The sequence below is a fragment of the Phalacrocorax carbo genome, chromosome 8 (assembly GCF_963921805.1).
Source record: "Phalacrocorax carbo chromosome 8, bPhaCar2.1, whole genome shotgun sequence".
NCBI classification, from domain to species: Eukaryota; Metazoa; Chordata; class Aves; order Suliformes; family Phalacrocoracidae; genus Phalacrocorax; species Phalacrocorax carbo.
In genome coordinates, this window is record NC_087520.1 from 2,907,227 (window position 1) to 2,924,507 (window position 17,281).

The 17,281-nt window shown below is 43.8% G+C and overlaps 1 protein-coding gene across 2 annotated transcripts in view; it reads right to left on the bottom strand.

Moving 5' to 3' along the window:
• FSTL4 (follistatin like 4) overlaps positions 1-17,281 on the bottom strand; it is a 247,838-nt gene that overhangs the window by 10,768 nt on the left and 219,789 nt on the right. The window contains exons 9-13 of one of the 2 annotated variants that reach the window (XM_064458303.1): positions 11,142-11,303; positions 9,780-9,914; positions 8,309-8,335; positions 3,045-3,163; positions 20-169 (exon numbers count right to left, since the gene is read on the bottom strand). In XM_064458303.1, the coding sequence (XP_064314373.1) occupies positions 20-169; positions 3,045-3,163; positions 8,309-8,335; positions 9,780-9,914; positions 11,142-11,303 (593 nt within the window). The remainder of the gene's footprint in view (positions 1-19; positions 170-3,044; positions 3,164-8,308; positions 8,336-9,779; positions 9,915-11,141; positions 11,304-17,281) is intronic. The other variant, XM_064458304.1, reaches the window with a different exon arrangement.

Here is a 17,281-nt window from a genome sequence, read left to right on the forward strand (position 1 = left end):
TAATTCCCCTTGCAAGTACCTGTATGGCTTTCTGACTCTGGATATCAATTATCACGACTCTGTTCTGCTTAGGCTGTGTCACATAAATGTACTTGTCTCTGACATTGACCGCTGAAGCCCAGAGGCAGGACTGAGTGCCTTCACCTTCCACTCCAGGGCAGATCTCTTCCTGGAGGGGAAAAAGGAAAAAAGAAGAGGAGAAAAGGTTTAATTCCTACAGCTTCAGGGGCTGGAGCAGCAAGAAGCTTAGCCTTAAAAACCGTAGGTAAAAAATTCCTGGGGGATTCCATTAGGATGATATTTTTCCCCTTTCTCTTCTGGAAAACACGAAATAATTATTTTATCAGGGACCACACTGCAGCCTGGCTCTACCCAGTGACATTAAACAGCTGGGCCTCCTGCAAACTCACATTGAATTTAAATAACCACACAGCCTATGGATCTATCTTTTGAAGTACGCCGTGGTTCATCAAGACTGTCAGCATTTATTAGCAACAGAAATATCAGTCTGTGCTTTGAAAAAAACAGTGATTTACATTCGTTGAATCATAGCTTTATATTTTTCATAAAGTCTTCATTTTCCGTTCAGGAGAGCGTGCTCTACGACGCTTGTGCTCAGGCAAACGGTAGCAGAACAAGAAGGGTCCTACGGTTTATTGCTCCAACACAGAAACTCCCCCTGTGGAAAAGGAAGCAAATCCAGTTCACAGCTGCCTGGTGCCATATTTTGTCTCTTATCCTCCACTCACTGACTCCTGGGCAAAACTGGTATTAGCTTTAGTGGGAGCTCACTGGTACTCTGAGTTTGAAGTGTCTCACCAACAAGCTTCTGCACGTTGGCTACTCTTCATCGCTCTTCCGTCTGTTGAGTTGCTTTACTTGAAAGGGTGTTTGTGTGGGACCAGGCTGTGGTGTGGAAACAAGGGTGAAACTAAATGAACACATATATATTTCAGTGAGCACAACTGTTGGTTTTAAATCTTGTCAATAAAACAGCTGGGTCACTTTAAATAATGGCACAGCCTCCCTAAGGGGAAAGCGATTAGAGCAGCAGAGCTTTTCAGGGAAAGAGGAGGTGCAAGAAAAAACAATGCTGAGATGGGGTCTGTACCAGAGCGATGGTTATGGATAAAAAGATTTCACCTCTAAGCACACAGCTCTGTTGGCTAGGTACCTTGGTGGAGATCACGTGTAAGGGTTGAAGATACAGGACTCAACAGTCTGGCTGCATTTTCCTTTCTGGCCCTCCAGCCAGGCTGGGGATCTACTCTACTACAAGGTAAAAGATGCTATAAAACCCGAGCCTTGGGCTTCCAGCAGCGGTTCACACAGCCAAGCACCTGACAGCTTCCAAACTGCCCTCCTCATCCTCGGCTGTGTACTGGGCTGGGGCTCTCACAACACAGCATCCACCCCAACCAACGAGAGCAGGGAAAGGTCACCGGCCTTTCTGCTCCAGTGCTCAAGCTGCAGCTGCTCTATCTGCTTCTATGCCCTCTCACGGCAAACGAAGAAACCTTTGTTGTAGAAACCCTCCTAAAGTTGCAGGCTGGTGTCAGTGTCTATGCAGCAAACACTCAAGATACTAAAAGGGAAAAGGGAGGAGAAAAAAAGTCAATCCTCCCTATACCAAGGCAAAAGGCCCTATGATGCCTGTAGGAAACCCTTAGAGGTCTCTCTGAAAGGCAGCCAAATAATGACGTTAAAGATCCCTTTCGTGCCCACCACTGTGCTGACATTATTTTGTTAAGTGCCCTCTCTCCTTTGTTCTTTTCAAGCTGTTTCTCCAGAACCACCTCTTCAATATTTACAGCTCTTTGGAAAAGAAACACAAGATTTCTGACTTTGAGTAGCAACAGCTCAAGTGTGGCTTAGTAATTTCAAGCCCATGCTAAGGACCAGCCTTGGGATGAGCATCAGTCTGGATTCCTATTAAGGTATATTAAAACCCAGTGGGAAAAAAAAAACCAACCCAATATCAATGGCAAATTTATGGAAATTTAAAAAATACCGAATACAGACTCACAAGAAGATCTTGACCCATGGCAGCAGAGCCCGACCCAGCCTGCAGGGCTCGTGGTAGTGATTCTCCCCTTTTACTCCTCCCAAAATTGAAAGCAAGGCTGAGTCCTTTTCTTCAGAAGGGAGTCACGTTCTCAGCTTCCCCTATAAATTGAGCCTTTAAGAAAAACCTAAATAAAGGAGTGACTTACAAACCATTTCTAGACGTATTTCAGCACCTGTATTTTATGAGATTTGATAGCCTTATGAGCATATATATGTGTGTTATCACACAAGAGTACACAACACAGGTTGCTGAAAACATTGGCCTCGCAGGGCCTCCAGGCATGCGTTATCCCACGTGCCACGTTGAGCTCCACAGTGTGGGAGCCAGTGCTTGACATTCACTGACAGTCCAACAAATTTACCTTGTGATTTCCTAAAGCAAGGGTCAGGTAAACTCAGCGCTGGCAGAAAATGCCAGGCAGCAAACAAGGATGGCGCCGGTCCCCGGTTCAGCGGCAGAAGATGCAGAGCACCAGCATGGTCCGACCATCCTCCGTGCACCCTTATCCACCTCCCTGCTCCGGTTTAACCTGGGAAACTAGTCATAAAGAGCTCAAAGTGGCCCACTCCTTTGCCTACGGAGCCACCAGTAAAAGGGGCCAGCTAGCACCAGTCAGCGATGCCTGCATCTCTCCGCTATTTACTTTTGTACTTTCCCTACAGTCCCGTTACAACTTTTGGGTGTAGATATGTAAAGAGGTCAAACAGGACAAGTGAAAATCTTTTCCTACATTTTGACAAGATAACTGTAGTCAAATTCTCTGCGGCGTGTCAGTAATCCTCCACGTCAGTCTCAGAGCATACATGGTTCCCTTAATTTTCAAGGGGAGAAGATGATACACCGCAGGGATGCCACATGAAGCCCACCAAACTCCAGCATCACTGTGTCAAATGCATCCTTTAGCAATAACAACCTTTGAAGAGATTAAAGGAAAGTTTCCCAGCTGTCGGCTGCAGCTACCGGGTTTAGGACTTACATAACTTGTGAAAATCCTCTCTTCGGGCCTGATGTGTCTCCGGATTTCACATTCGTTTGGCTGAAGGACTGTGATCCCATCATCAGAAAAGACATAGAACATATTCCCAACACTCAGGCCTTGAAGGGGGATAAAGCAAAAGGAGTAGGATTGGGGTTTTTTGTATGTATCATTGCTGTTAGGGCTTTTTTTAAGAACTCTCCCTCCTCCCCCAACACACAGAATCTGCCTTACATAAAAGTTGGTCATTTGGATGCAGTCGGTGCATTCACAAAATCAAATTTCATGTCACAACGAGGGCTTCAAGGAGTGAAGAGGAACAGACACATTCAAAAATGCATTGCCTTGGTGGCGGCGGCCGTACGCAAATGACTACGTTCAGGTCTTGTGCCTATGTACCACATCGGCATGTGATTCCAAGCAGCCCCTGTATCGCACTGATAACCCCCTCAGATTCTGACTTTTTCTATGATTTCATTAAAAATAGCTTGCTAGTAATTTGAGAACTGAGAGAGAAGCTGTAGTTAAAATGAATCCGAAGGCTGTCCCGTTACAGGTAGTTTGACTTCTTGTAACTGTGATGCAAAACCAAAGTGCTTAACATCCGGTCCATGAATGAAAAAATATATATTTCCCTATTTTCTTAAACCATCTGGATGAACTAACTACAGCCACCAAAACAAATACATTTTTGAAATCTTGCAAACTGTATTTCACAAATGTGGAGTAGTTCGGCATCGCAATAGCGCTCATTTATCCAACTGGGGCATTCCAGGAGATTTGGAAAACTGGCTGGCTGTCATTGCTTTGCTGCTAGGAGATCGTGTTTTCTCATTTCTGCCATGCAGAAATGCCTTAAACCACTGATAATTTAGTTGTTCCTCAGCTACATAAAATTGCAGTAACGAGCATCTTTAAGAGATGGTCAGGATCTTTCCAAACGCTCCAGTTGGAAAGATCCAAGCATCATTTCTTCTTTTTCATACCACCACCAGTAAGTGTTTGCAATGACCACTGTCACCCCCGGTAATGCTGATAGTGTACTTATCTGCCAAGGATACGGCGATGTGATAATTTGTAATTTCTAATTAATTACATTTTACCCATGGAGAAATAAGGTCCTGGTTCTACAGATCTGAACAACGTTCAGCGCTACAGTTCCCTCGGCTGCCCCTGTGGTGGCAGCTCTGAACACTGCTCACGTCTACGGAGTTTCTCACAGCTCTTAAGTGTTTGCAGGATTGCGGTCTAGATCATCGCAGGAAAACTTCACAAGAAAAACATGTATAATTTGGATAAATGCATTTTTGGAAAATTTTGTAATAAGGTTAGAAGGGGGTTTTTTTGGTGCTAAAACCCCCTCTTTTTGTGCCAAATAAGTGGCTTCAGAGTACAACGTCTCAGCATGTGCTGCTTGCTGTATTGGCAATGTTCAAGGTGAGCCTCTCTAAACCCTACCACAGAAATACCCCAGTTAGGGCATCAGGCGGGTACAGGAGCCATGATCCTTAAATGTGATGCCACAGTGAGGGATCATGCAGGTAGGGAAAAAAAGCTACCGAACCTCCATCGAGAACTAAGTGATCTTTATGGACTAAGGGCTAATTTTTTCCTAGTATATTGTTAAAACATTTCATTCGGGCACTTTGGACCAAAATCCGCGCTCACAGCACGCACACAACTCCCACCTGCTTTGGTGGGATTTGAGTGAATACGTCAGAGGGCAGAATTTGACCCTGGCTGGAATGAGTGCACATATTTTCATGAGCAAAGGATTTTAATCCTAAGAAGTGGAAACAGGCAGGCAACAAATTATGACCATTGTGAAGATGCTTATTATTATTTTCATGCACGATAGTAGCGTGATTTAGTCTGATGAGCCTATTATAATGAGGGTGTATTTCAGAACTAAGGCCTTAATTAGTCACGAAAATACTTGAACAATAATTTCACCCCAGTAGGTTTAGAGTTAGTGACTTGGCAAGTCCCACCACTTATTTTACAGTAAAACAAGTGCAAGTTTTTCTGCTGACTGGTTAAAATATGATACAAACTGCTAACAGCATTCAGGTACTCTCTTTTTAAAAAAGTTTACCAATTTAAATTAAAATACGTTTCTTCAGAGAGCGATCTTCACACTGAGTTTTAGACAAAGCAGGTTTTTTAACTAGACAAGCTACGTGTTTTATTGTGACCTACAAAGTATTTGCCGAGTCTTGACCTGGGTACACCTGTAAACAATCTCATGGACATCGGTAAGGCAGACTCCGCGCCTGATTATACCGCTGCGACGCCCTGGCCTGGGGAATGACTTCATTACCGAGGTGGGCAATGGAGAATTCTGCTCAGTTGTGTTAGTTATACTAGCGAGGCAGGTGCTAGGTTGGGAACTGGGGGACTAACGAGGAGGGCTTCTCTTTCTTCCCCTTTTTAATTCAAGACATTTCAGGCTGGATTGCACGACCAGTTAAAAAACTAAAGGCTTTATAAAAGGCAACATACCTCATCTCTATAACAAAAAACTTAACAAAACCCCCATGAAGAATGGGAAGGGCCTCCTAAACATAACTTCTTATTTGAACCATTCCAGATGAAGTTGACTCTAACACCTTTATTTTTAAAAAACTTCAGGAGGACACCTGATGACCACAGGTTTTCTTTATTTGAGGCTTACAGTCTCCATCTGAGCGTACGGCTGTACTTCCCTCCTTTGAGATCAAAGGGCAAATTTGTCACTGTGGAACACTGATCTGATACTTGAATAAATTTCCTCCATTTAATCTAAATGCCTGGAAGTATTTTAGAACTTAAATTTGGTACAAAAAGGCTTTCAGCTTTTTAAGTACATACATTCATATAGCTGATGATTGCCTGCTGGCACGATATGCTCCCTTTATCCGGGTAGAAAGAAAGCGACACTCACTGCCAAAATGAACGTTGGCATGAAAACAAGTCTCTACCTTACATTTGGGCTGCTCGTAGTTTTCTCTACTTAAAAACTAGTTTGTACATAGAGGAAACATTGTGCGTGCTTCCAGTTCCACGCCTAACTGGCTGGTCATGCTATGTGCACTCATTTCTTGAGGTTTTACTTGTGAAAGGTTTTGAGAACAGACCGATAGACTGACTTTTAAAATGACCAAGTACTTGTGTTAAAACTTTGATTCGCAGCAAAAGCTTGTTCTACACAATGTTCTGTCTGGGCATTTTCCCAATAGCTTGTTACCAGAGACCTTGTGGGCGTGGGGATGTGATCATTTTAAAGGAGCTCAAGTCTACCAATCCGTTTGTTAATATTGCTGCTTGCACGTAAGTTTTCATTTTAATGGAATCGAAAGGATACATTAAAGCGTAAAAACAAAAATACCATGCCTATCTTCCAGCTTTCTCTGTGCCAAGATTTCACATGCTAAAGTATGTTCTATGGATTCTTTGTCTAGAACGAATGTGCCAATCAAATACTATAGAACAAACAGGTGGGGGAATAAACCTGCTTGAAAGATACTGATTTGTTTAGGAACATCAATAGTAAATCTGCTTCTACTGCCCATGTTTTCCCTGTACATTGCTCATACTTTTATTTAAAATGTGCACGGTTGATAAGCAGTAAGTCCATATTGTTTAGCAGAATTATAATAAGACTTTCTGCAACCAACTTCTTATTTGTTCTTTAGGTATTACGATACTTCTACATCTGGTAGGGTTATCCAGCTACTTCCTTTAAAAAGGAGCATAAGGGACGCAGTATATAAACAGCCACGTAGCATCAAGCAGATGATGCCGGACTGATTAGATGCACAGAGATCTCACTTCCAAGGAGAAGGGAAATGGCAATTCTTAGTGCCCGTAACGCCATTTACAGGGACATCTGCAGTAAAGAGACACTCCTCATTGTGTGCAGGTGGCATATTTGGCAATCAGTGCTGGAGACCTGTCTCAGGTGGCTGTGCCACATCTCACGACCTCCAGTCGGCTGCGTTTGCTACGTGTACACGCCTGCAGCCAACAGCGGGACGGCAGGTAGGCATCGGGCGCTTGCTTACCTGCCCGAGGTAGCACTAAGGGCTGGCACTTTCCTTCTGCCCCTAAAACCCTTTGGGCCAAGCCACAGCACACCGGAAAGCTCCAGGTCAAGGGCATGAAGCACAACTGACATTTTGGGCACCTGGAGGCGCTACTTATGAAAGGGTCTTTGCACCCTGCAAAGGCGGGGTGAGCATGTGGCCCTCCCTGGAGGAACAGCAGAGGGCAGGGGGACGCGGTCAGGAGCAGTTTGGATGCACACAGAGACCTTCCCCACGAGGCTGGAAGGACACCAGGGTCCCGGCTTCCTCATACGCAACTGGCAGATGTATGAACTGGCTTAAGCCTGGACTTTGATCCAAGAACCTGCTCGCACGCCCAGGAGGCAGAAGCCGGGAGGCTCCTCATCCACGCACCTGGGCACCGTACCTAGAGAGGCAGGTGGGCGAGCTGCTTGAGAGCTCCTTGCCTCTTTGCACGATGCATCTTACTGGGCGTTTTGGAAATTATGACAGCTCAAAATCAAATAAATTTTCATTTCAAGTGCCTCTGTAATATCTTTGAGTCAATTAGTGGTTTAGGATGGGCTTTTTTCTAATTTGGCTTCCAAGATACACAGGTGTTGACCTTGTGCAGGGCACGCTATAAATTTGATCAGACTAGAGATCTTAACTGCCAATTAAAACAAGGAGAAATGGGGCAACCTTTACCCTGCATCGATTTAAAGGATAGAGGGACGCAAAACCTGTTGTGGGTTTTTTTTCCCCTAACAGTCAAGAACACAATTTTTGTTGCTTACCTAGTAAACATCAATATGTGCTACTGAGGAGGAAGAGCTTGAATTACTTGCTTAGAAATGCAGTGTATTGAATTTATGTCTTACTTGTTCAATTATGGTAATTTGGGAGCACTTCTGACACTCATGCAATTGTTAATGTGGCTTGAGAATCCCAGGCTCCTCACGCTGGTGGCGGTTTATATAAAATTCACATTTTAATATATTTTATGGTCATCTATTATTTCATAGCGGGAAAATGTAATAAGTTATAGGTACGATTTATATTACAAGGGTGACATCTCTTATTTGAATAGTTTAGGTTTTAAATGTCTGGTCTGTACTTAGTCTGGTAACTGTGAAAGTTGATAGAGTTAGTGGCAAGTCAGTGGAGAATGGCCCATCATGGAATTATTAAAGCAGACAAGCACATTATCACTACGACAAAAGAACTTTACTGCAGTACCTTCCTCTCGCCACAGTATGTTTGCAACTGCAGCATCAGAAAATTGGGAAAGCCAGAAAATAATCAGGAGAAGAAAAAAAACAACAAAGCAATGTCAAAATTTTCATTGTAGCAAGTAACTGAATTAATACTTATGTTTACATGAACTGTTTAATTGGTGAAAACTCTGTAACATTCATTCAAATAAAATATCAGGAAAGATAGATATTTCTAAATACATTTGCTCCTTCTAGAGACAATTCTGAAACTCTGACATGGGAAAAATCCTCACTGAACTGAAGCCGACCTTAGCCTGTACAAAGATCAAAGTCTTACTAAAGAGAAGATGTTACCTTCAAATGTAATTGGAGGTAGGGTGCAGGCTGTGATTTTCTGCACAGGCTCAAGAAGCAAACATGACATCTTTCAGAAGCCTGAGACTGGCAGTTACAGCAGCTACACACTTTGCTGCATTTCTTCTTGGAATTTCATGAAACTACATTCTCTTTTAGGGTTCAAATACTCTTTGAAAGTACATCTGCATTTGAATTTCTGTTTAAGATACATGCAATTATTTCTCAACATCGTGTAATTCCCTTGCTCGAGTATTCAAGGGAAAACGACCCATATTAACAAGAGTACATAAATCTATTTAATGAGGAATAGAATATATTTTCCAAAGAATCACCATGAGAGTGCGTATTTATGGCTAAATTCGTTTCCAATTCTTGCTCTGTATTAACAGCCAGGAAAGCAGCAGTTTGTACCTAGCCTTTTAGTATCGCCAGGAACCCAGGTGATCTCCCAAGTAGTTAAGACAGCAGAATTAGGAAGGATCAGGCCTCTGGGAGCTTTTCCATGGGAGCAACTAATCACCTCCTTCATTAATTGTGTTTCGGGGACAGTGCGGTCAAGATAACACTGCCGCATCCCTACGGGAGACATGCAGCTAAGAGTGGCTGGGAGATATTTGTCTTTGAAGGGGAAGACAATTTCACGTGAAGGGAAACCTATTTTGCCAGTTAGCGATGTAAACACAGGTAAAATAATTAAATCAGAACATTTTTCAAGCATCTAAATATTTGAGAAGTTCGACCTGTAGCTGGGTTTAAAAGAAGCCTTGTACAGAAATCGGTGAAAGCTGTTTTCTGAAGACGCGTATAATTCAACAAACCATTAGCTTTTGGATTCTTTCATACCTAAAACTATCGCCAATTTGTTACTTCAGTAAAGACGTTACCCATACCACACCCAGTACACTTCTGGGACATGAAAGGCATCACCATTCTGGACGAGGAGATTTTACCTTCCTCGTGCGGCTCCTTCCCAAAACAGTATCCAATCCTCTGATGAAAGCGCAGACAAAACTGTCATTACCTTACGAGTAAGAGTCCAACATACCGCGTGCAATGGACTGAACTATTAAGCTGCATGTATATCACCACATTTAAATACGTTTTAAAGAAATAAATACATGGAAAATTAAGCTTACGGGTCTTTCTTGCTGAGTCTTCTATGAAAAGTGAAGATATGTCCTCGTCCACCCCCACCTCGTTTTTAGCAATGCAGGTATAGGCACCAGTGTCTTCGTATCGAACGCTACTGATGTGAAGTTCACTTCCGTTTGCTGTAAGAAAGACACCCGCAAACATTTTTCACAGTGAGGACAGTCACCATTGGAATAATCTCCCCAGGGAAGGGGTTGGCTCGGCCACGTTGGACACCTTCAGGAGTCGGCTGGACAGGGTGCTGGGCCATCTTGTCCAGACTGGGTTCTTCCCAGAAAGGTTGGGCTAGGTGATCCCTGAGGTCCCTTCCAACCTGGGATCCTGGGATTCCGTGTGATTCTGTGAAACAGTGTTCCTCACTGCTGCTAATTGCTTTTCCTGCCCTTAATTGCCTTCCATTGCCGCGGCCGCCCGCCAACGGCTCCACAGGGCGGCTTCACCGCTCAACGCTTCCCCATATGTAAGTAGAGGCATACGGGGGATTCTCATGAGAGCTGATGCTTTGCTTCCTTCCATTAGCACGTACACACTCTGTGCCAGAAACAAAGAATGATCCCAAGTGCAAACATAAACTAATTTCATTTATTTCTTCTTGTTAAAAAAATAAAAAGCACTTCGGGTTTAGTGGAGAAAAGATCACTTCAATTTTGCAATCTGTTTTCATCACATCACCAAAAACTTGGGTTTGGGAGGATCTTTCTACAGTTCCTCTTACAGTTTTGCTTTCTGGAGTGGGACTGTTGCCTAAATCCTTTGGAAGACCCTGAGATATCACACCCAGCCATGCAGGGATATCTGTGTGGCCAACGCTGGTTGAGGGCTGCAATACCCCACAGCCAGACCCGTGTGGGAAGGTTTTTAACATTTCCACACAGAAAATCAAAAAAATAAATATTTTTGCCTTTCATTGTGTCTGTTGCACCCTCATTTGAACAAGGACCAACAGGAGCGAAGAGCCTGACGCCCTCTGCAGAGGCGGGTGTGAGAAGATAGGTGACCCGCAGCCGGATTCTCAGCGGACCTGCATCCGATGTAGTCCTTATACCCGAACACGTAATTTAATGCATTTCTCTTCTGATTTGCACAGCTGTTCGCAAGAGGCGAGGCAGTGGAGAACAAGGCACACTGTCTTTTAACAGAATGCCGTTACCACTTATATCAATCAATACTGTATTTCCTGTGAAATCCACAGGAGAAAAAGATAAAAAGAAAGAACAGGGGTTTTGTAACACGATTTCCAACAACCGTGGCTTAGCAAAAGTACAAGAACTTCTAGTTTAAAGTGTAAAGTAATCCTCCTTAATCCCCGACTACAATACTTTAATTAATCAAAATTCTGTTCTTACCTAGGAGCGTTAGTTGTTTGGATAGTTTTGGCATGATATCAATGCCGTTCTTTAGCCAGGTAATTCGGGGATTAGGGATGCCTTCAGCGTGACATCTGAGGCTCGCCGACACGCCAGGCTCCTGCGCCTGTGTTTCAGGGTAGACGCGAATCACTGGCGGCACTGCGGGAAACAAGGAGTCGGTGACTTTCAACTCCCCCCCCCACCAAGGTGCCACCCCTTGTCGGTGGCTCCAGAGCCGCTGCCTTCAAACGGTGCTGCAGAAGAGGTCTGATCCGAGAACCGGGGAAATAAGTACCGTCCTGGCTTTCGGGGCAAGGTACGGTAATGATTTTTCTACAGCTCAAGTTTGGGGTCGGAAAGCAGAAAATAACGATAGAAAAGAGTAAACTAACAAGGCAACACCAGGGAGCAACCTCGATACCTGATTTCGTATTCAGACCATTCTTGCTTGTTCTTGCTTTCTTTCATGAAGTGTCTGACTGAACTTAAGCAAATTTGGATTAACACCTAAGGCGGGTACTCACGTTTAAAAATTCAAGTATAAACTCAAACCTCCTCTGAATCTAGTAAGGAAGGAATTGGAGTTCTTGCCCATTAGAAGTACCATATTATTCAACGTTTTAATTAAACATCCATCAGGAAATAGCCTGTACATTCACTACCTGTTATCCTGAACAAATAAAGTGTCTATAAATTACTTCTTTTTTTTTCTGAGAGGCTTTCAAAACATGACTTACCTTGTTTCAGGAGGGCCTCTCTGAACTATTTAATATACTCAACTGGCAGAACTACTAATTATATTACAATTTCAGACAAGTTCATTGATTTTCAATCATGTTGCCTTCATTGCTCAAATCAACAAGGCTTAATGTCACCCATTAACTATTTCTTAACAGTTTACTCATACTTTAAAGAGGATTTGCAATATTGCAATATCAGTGAAAAATACCAGTGAGACTCTCCTTCCCTTCACCTCACGGGACATAATAAAAGGAAACGTGAGGATGTGCCGTATCACGGCTGATGGTATTTGAAGTGTGGTCGGGGACTGCTGTCTTTCATAACCAAGTGGTCAACTTTTCTACCAGATTAGGAGATTTTGGGACTCGGGAGGTACAGTTGTGTAAAACCGCGGTCAGAGGCAAACGTGGACGTGATACGTGGGGGCCCAGCTTCTTCCTCAGGGGAAGCGGGTAACCTCCGCTAGACTGATGGGGGACTGAGGAAAATTTGTGCGGTGGTTTGGTTTATTCTTGAAACCTGAATGACTCAATAACAGATTTCCACTGGAAATCACTGGCTTAAGGTACCTAACTCACTGCTGTGCTTTTATATAGGCCATCATTAGGCTCCAGGACTGGCAAAATTAAACTGACTTAACAGTTGCTTTAGAATAAAATGAAACCTGTGTTTGCAGCTTGCCATGTGTCTGCATATCCATATGGGGATAGTTTAAATAATTACATTCACTAGCATATACTTTCCATCTTTCTATTTTTATGGGCCTTACCAGAGAGACATATTTTACTTCTGTCTTACCGACCAGCTGCCAAGTGTTAACCAGCGCTGAGTCATCAGCTTGGAAGGAAATCAGGCACGACAGAAAGCCCTCAAGTCTGCTTGTTTTTTATAGCTTTAAAAGCGAGAGATCGTTCAAGTGTAATCTGAGAGGAAATGCCATGGGGCAACTGGAGAGACAAAAAATGGGGACTTCTAGCAAAGGACTGGCTTTAAGCTTCACCTCTGCACAGGACGCATGGATTTACTGCCTCATCTTCTATTTCCTTTACTTGAGAAGAAAAGAGAATGTGTTGTATGGTGCAGGGCAGTGAGTAAAACACCACGTAAGAGCTTTTTAATCACGAGGTTACAAAAAAACCAAGGTTTGCTTTATTAAATCGAATTACTAAATTATAAATAAAAGAATTTCCTAGCATTTTATCTTCTCTCCCTCCCATCGCTGCCAGGGTTACAGCTCCCCTGACTTCAGGAGGTGCCAGATGAACAGAAGGAGAGCAAAGGAAGCGATCTGCCACTGGAAATGGCTGGGGGCTGTCAGAGCCATCCCTGCGTTTATTTAAGGGACAGTGCCCAAGCAATTCAGGGGAATAATAGTGAGAGTTGGGAGCTTCTGATTCTGTCTGTACCTTGGAAAATTAAATTAAATTTCTCTGAGTCAGTGTCTCCAGGCATGACAGGATAAAGATAGTAATTTTTGTCCACTTTGACAGAATTTTATGAAGGTCCTGCACTCAATGCTTGTCTCACCTATGATTTGCTTGCTACTAGTAACATTTTTAGAACAAAATGGTTTAGGAACTGAGGTCCGTTGAAAGCCTACATCCACTGAAATCCAGACTCATAGGTGAGAGGTGGTTTGTATCCTACAAACGCAAAGGGAAAAATTTACAATACCCAAGCCGGTTAGATGCCCAAATCCCGGTGGAGTCAACGGGCAGTTAGTACTTAATGTCCCCAGGTACCTTCCTAATTCTCCAGATGGCACAAACTTGCCTCTTCTCGTCCACGAGCAATGCTGACCCTCTCTGCCTGGGGGTTTGCCTGCCCCAGCCTCTTGCAGGCAGACGTGTGTGCCCATGCCTGCAGCTAGCTACACGAGAACCAGCTCTGGAGCAAAGCCGCCGAGGCCCCATGCCCTGTGCCGGGCCTGCCTACACCCGCCCGGCTCCCGGCGAGATGGAGATCCCCCGGCTGGGCTCAAGCCCTTCTCTGACATATCCCAAATGGCCAGAGGCACCAGAGCAATTTTACTCCAAGCTTAGTGGTGTTTTCTCACCCACCAGCCCTTAACAGAGACAGAGCCCGTCCCAGACACCACCTATTTAATGCTCTCAAACCCAGCGTGGCTTGACCAGGTTCTCTTGTAATGGTTTGCTTTAGGCTTCCCTCATCATATGGCCGCTCACGTCAGCACTCCCAATGACTGCCGCAAGGATCACGCTCCCTAGAAACAGGGCACTCCTTCCCAAAGCAGTTTACTTGCGCCTCAGTTTTTTGCCTCATACCATGTTAGTCTGCATGTGAGCAATCCACACATTTTACCTGCGGAGCTGAGAACACAACAGGTTTATGTTGCAGAAAGAAGCTCAGGGGTCCTAGACACTGAATCAATGTTCTGCATGAAAATTAGCTTAACTTGGAATTATAGCGTGGTGTCTTTTCAAGACTCATTAATAAGGAAACTGCTCATTTTCACCTACAAAAATATGTGTTGCACCTCCATTCCTGCTCTCTTACCATTTTCCTGCTCCTTCCACTTTTAAACTTTTTATTTCTTCTCCCTTGCCTTACATAATTCATTGCACAGGTAAGTTATTGCATGCAACAGCCTTGTGATAACAGCAAACTGCAGAATGCATTTTTATTGTCCTTGCTACAAATTAATACATTGCAAGTAAGCACATTTTACTTTAAACTTGCAAAGATTTCAGCTCCGGACTTTGGAATATATGGATTATCTTTTGCTATTTCCCTCGGCGAATATATATCATTGCTAACCATTACTGTGCCTGCAGCCAAAGGCAATATAAAAATGCTATTATCTTAAGCAAAGTAGGAAAAAAGCGGTATTCAAACAAGTAAGAGATCGGGTAGATTGCCTGCTACTGCATACTGAGCAGTACCTTACTTGTGAGCAGACTAATACATTACAATAAAACAGCTCAGGTGATAAAGCACATGATGAGCACAGATGGTGGTATCAAGCCCCAAAGACATACATTGCTGCTATAGGACCTGCATACCCCAAGGCTTAATAATAATAATTAATATATTAATCATTTACTTGAGATGTTTTAATCTTTCCACTCAGGATTTGAGTTTGCAGCCTTATGTGTTTTCTCTTGAAAAGCCACGTGTACAAAACATCTGTGTTTAAAACGTCTCTGTCACTAGAAATTTTGTCCTATTGGACCCTTATAATTGGGCTGAGGATCAAGTAGCTTTTTAAAACTGTTTTCAAGGAATACAATATTCTGATTTATGCTGATGCTTTCCAGAGTGCAAGGACCAAGGAAAATGATGCCCTACACTCAGCAGTCTCTTGATTTGCAAACTATCAATTTTCATAGTTGATTACAATTTTATGAGATTCTTTATCCTCAGCAACTCTTTTTCTTCTTGAAAGTGACAAATTGCTTTTCCTCCCTACAGTCAGTGTACGCTGTACACGTCTCCCAAGCAATATCCATACAGAGGAGAGAACATCGTCTCCCTGCTGTTCTTGGCTTCTCCTGATCAAAGACACCAGCACGCAAAATGAATTTTTTTCATTCTTAAACCTTGCGCTGCCTTTCAGCGCATTTTATTCCAAAGACATTAAGGGCCAGGTGTATAAATACACTGACTTAAATTTTACCACCGCTGTGAATCCTAAGATTGATGAGTTCAACCCAAACCTACCCCATCAGCTGCGTTTCACACGCGTGCTTTACGCTTCTTGCCCAGATGTGAGCCAGAGGTGTGGGGCGCTCATCTGGTGGCCTTCCCTTTTTCTGCCCAACAGGCTTCTCATCCCTGCTTGTCAAAATGAGCACCTGCATCTGCCCGTGTTAGTTCTGATATTATGAACCGGCTGATACAAAGGGAAGCACTGCACGGCATCCAGCAGTCGAGCAAAACAAACCTTTTCCCCTGCAGAAAGGCCGCTTCGGAGAGGACCTTTAGGCAAGTCTAGACCGTGCGATGCCTGACGTCGAGTCAGGCAACGTGGAGCTGCTTTTGGCACTGCCTTGTAGCCTGGCTGAACCGCCCAAGCGCAGCGCTGGGCGCACGTGGCTGGGTTGCGTGGCACGGGCACGGCAGCAAGCGCCAGTAAGGACACGGCTTGCCTGCCGCCGCCAGGCACGGGCCCGTCCTCCAGCAGGATTTGACTGCGATGAAGTGAATTTACTTTCCTTGGGCAAGAAAAGAAAAAAACTGTGACAATACACTGGGACGAAAGCAAGGCTTTCTATGGGTAAACTTTTGATACATATGATTAGTCTGTAATACATTCAGCCAGAGCTCCGAATCCCAGAAACTTTTAATTTTTGTCAAAATTGGGCTCTAAGCTTTCGATTTAAGCTTGTATTTCCTAATTTCCTGCATCGCCTAATCAATGAGCTGTTACAAGGCTGTGTTATGTTCTACAAACAGACAAAGGAGGAAGTAAGATGAAAGAGAATATGCTGGATAAAAGCATATGAAGAGGGTCCATATAACTGGGATCAGATTCTTTTAAGGAGAAAAAGGCAGTAAAAAGAAAATATTTTGAAAGCTGGACTGATGGGCCTCAGTGGGAACAGTAAACCAGGGCTCAGGTGGTACAAAAAGGATCAAGGGGCACTGGAAGGGTTACTGCAGCTTCGAAAAACACGGAATTAACTGAAATGCACTCTGAAAGTTGGGGCCTGCCTGCGCAGACACAGCGAGCTTGGGAAGGGTTGGGGATAAACCCTTTTACTTCCAGTTGGTTCTTCTTTCTCTACTCTTTCCTCATAGAGGAACTTGGAATTTTCTCTATTAAAAAAGAGAGAGAAAAAATCTGATCGTTTTCACAGAATAGAAACCCCCTGTGTTTTTGATGTTAGAAGTGTATCAGTCCCTCCCTGGAGGAGACAGGCGAGCAGATACACCCGAGTTCTGGCTGACTTGGTTCTGTCACATTCTTTTACAGTTTTAGTCCAATACAGAAAAGCAACAAAAAACCTCCCGTGTTGAAGATGGAGTTTTTAGTTTGATACAGACAGACAGAGACAATCCCCAGCGCTGAACAGAGCCCATCAACTATACTTAGATTCTCGGCATCTTCACTCAATTCAGCTCGGCTCAGTTTCTTCCCTCTACTCCTGTCAGGAGAAATGCCTCAATTTTTCCTTTAAGTTACTAAAAACCGAGCAGGGTTTCCTGAGCAGGGCTCTGCCTTGGGAAGCCCACCACGCATCTGAAGGTAAGTAACGCTGCCCTGTCATCGGTGCTGTTGCCCCAGCATCAGTTGCTGGAGGAATCGGCAGAAAAGGAGAGCATTTAGTGATGTGGGCAGCCAGCCAGCCACATCAAAACCTGCAAAAACCTGGCTTTGCAAAGCCTAATGGTTCACATGGAATTATCAGATGCTGTAAGACAAAGATTTCTAG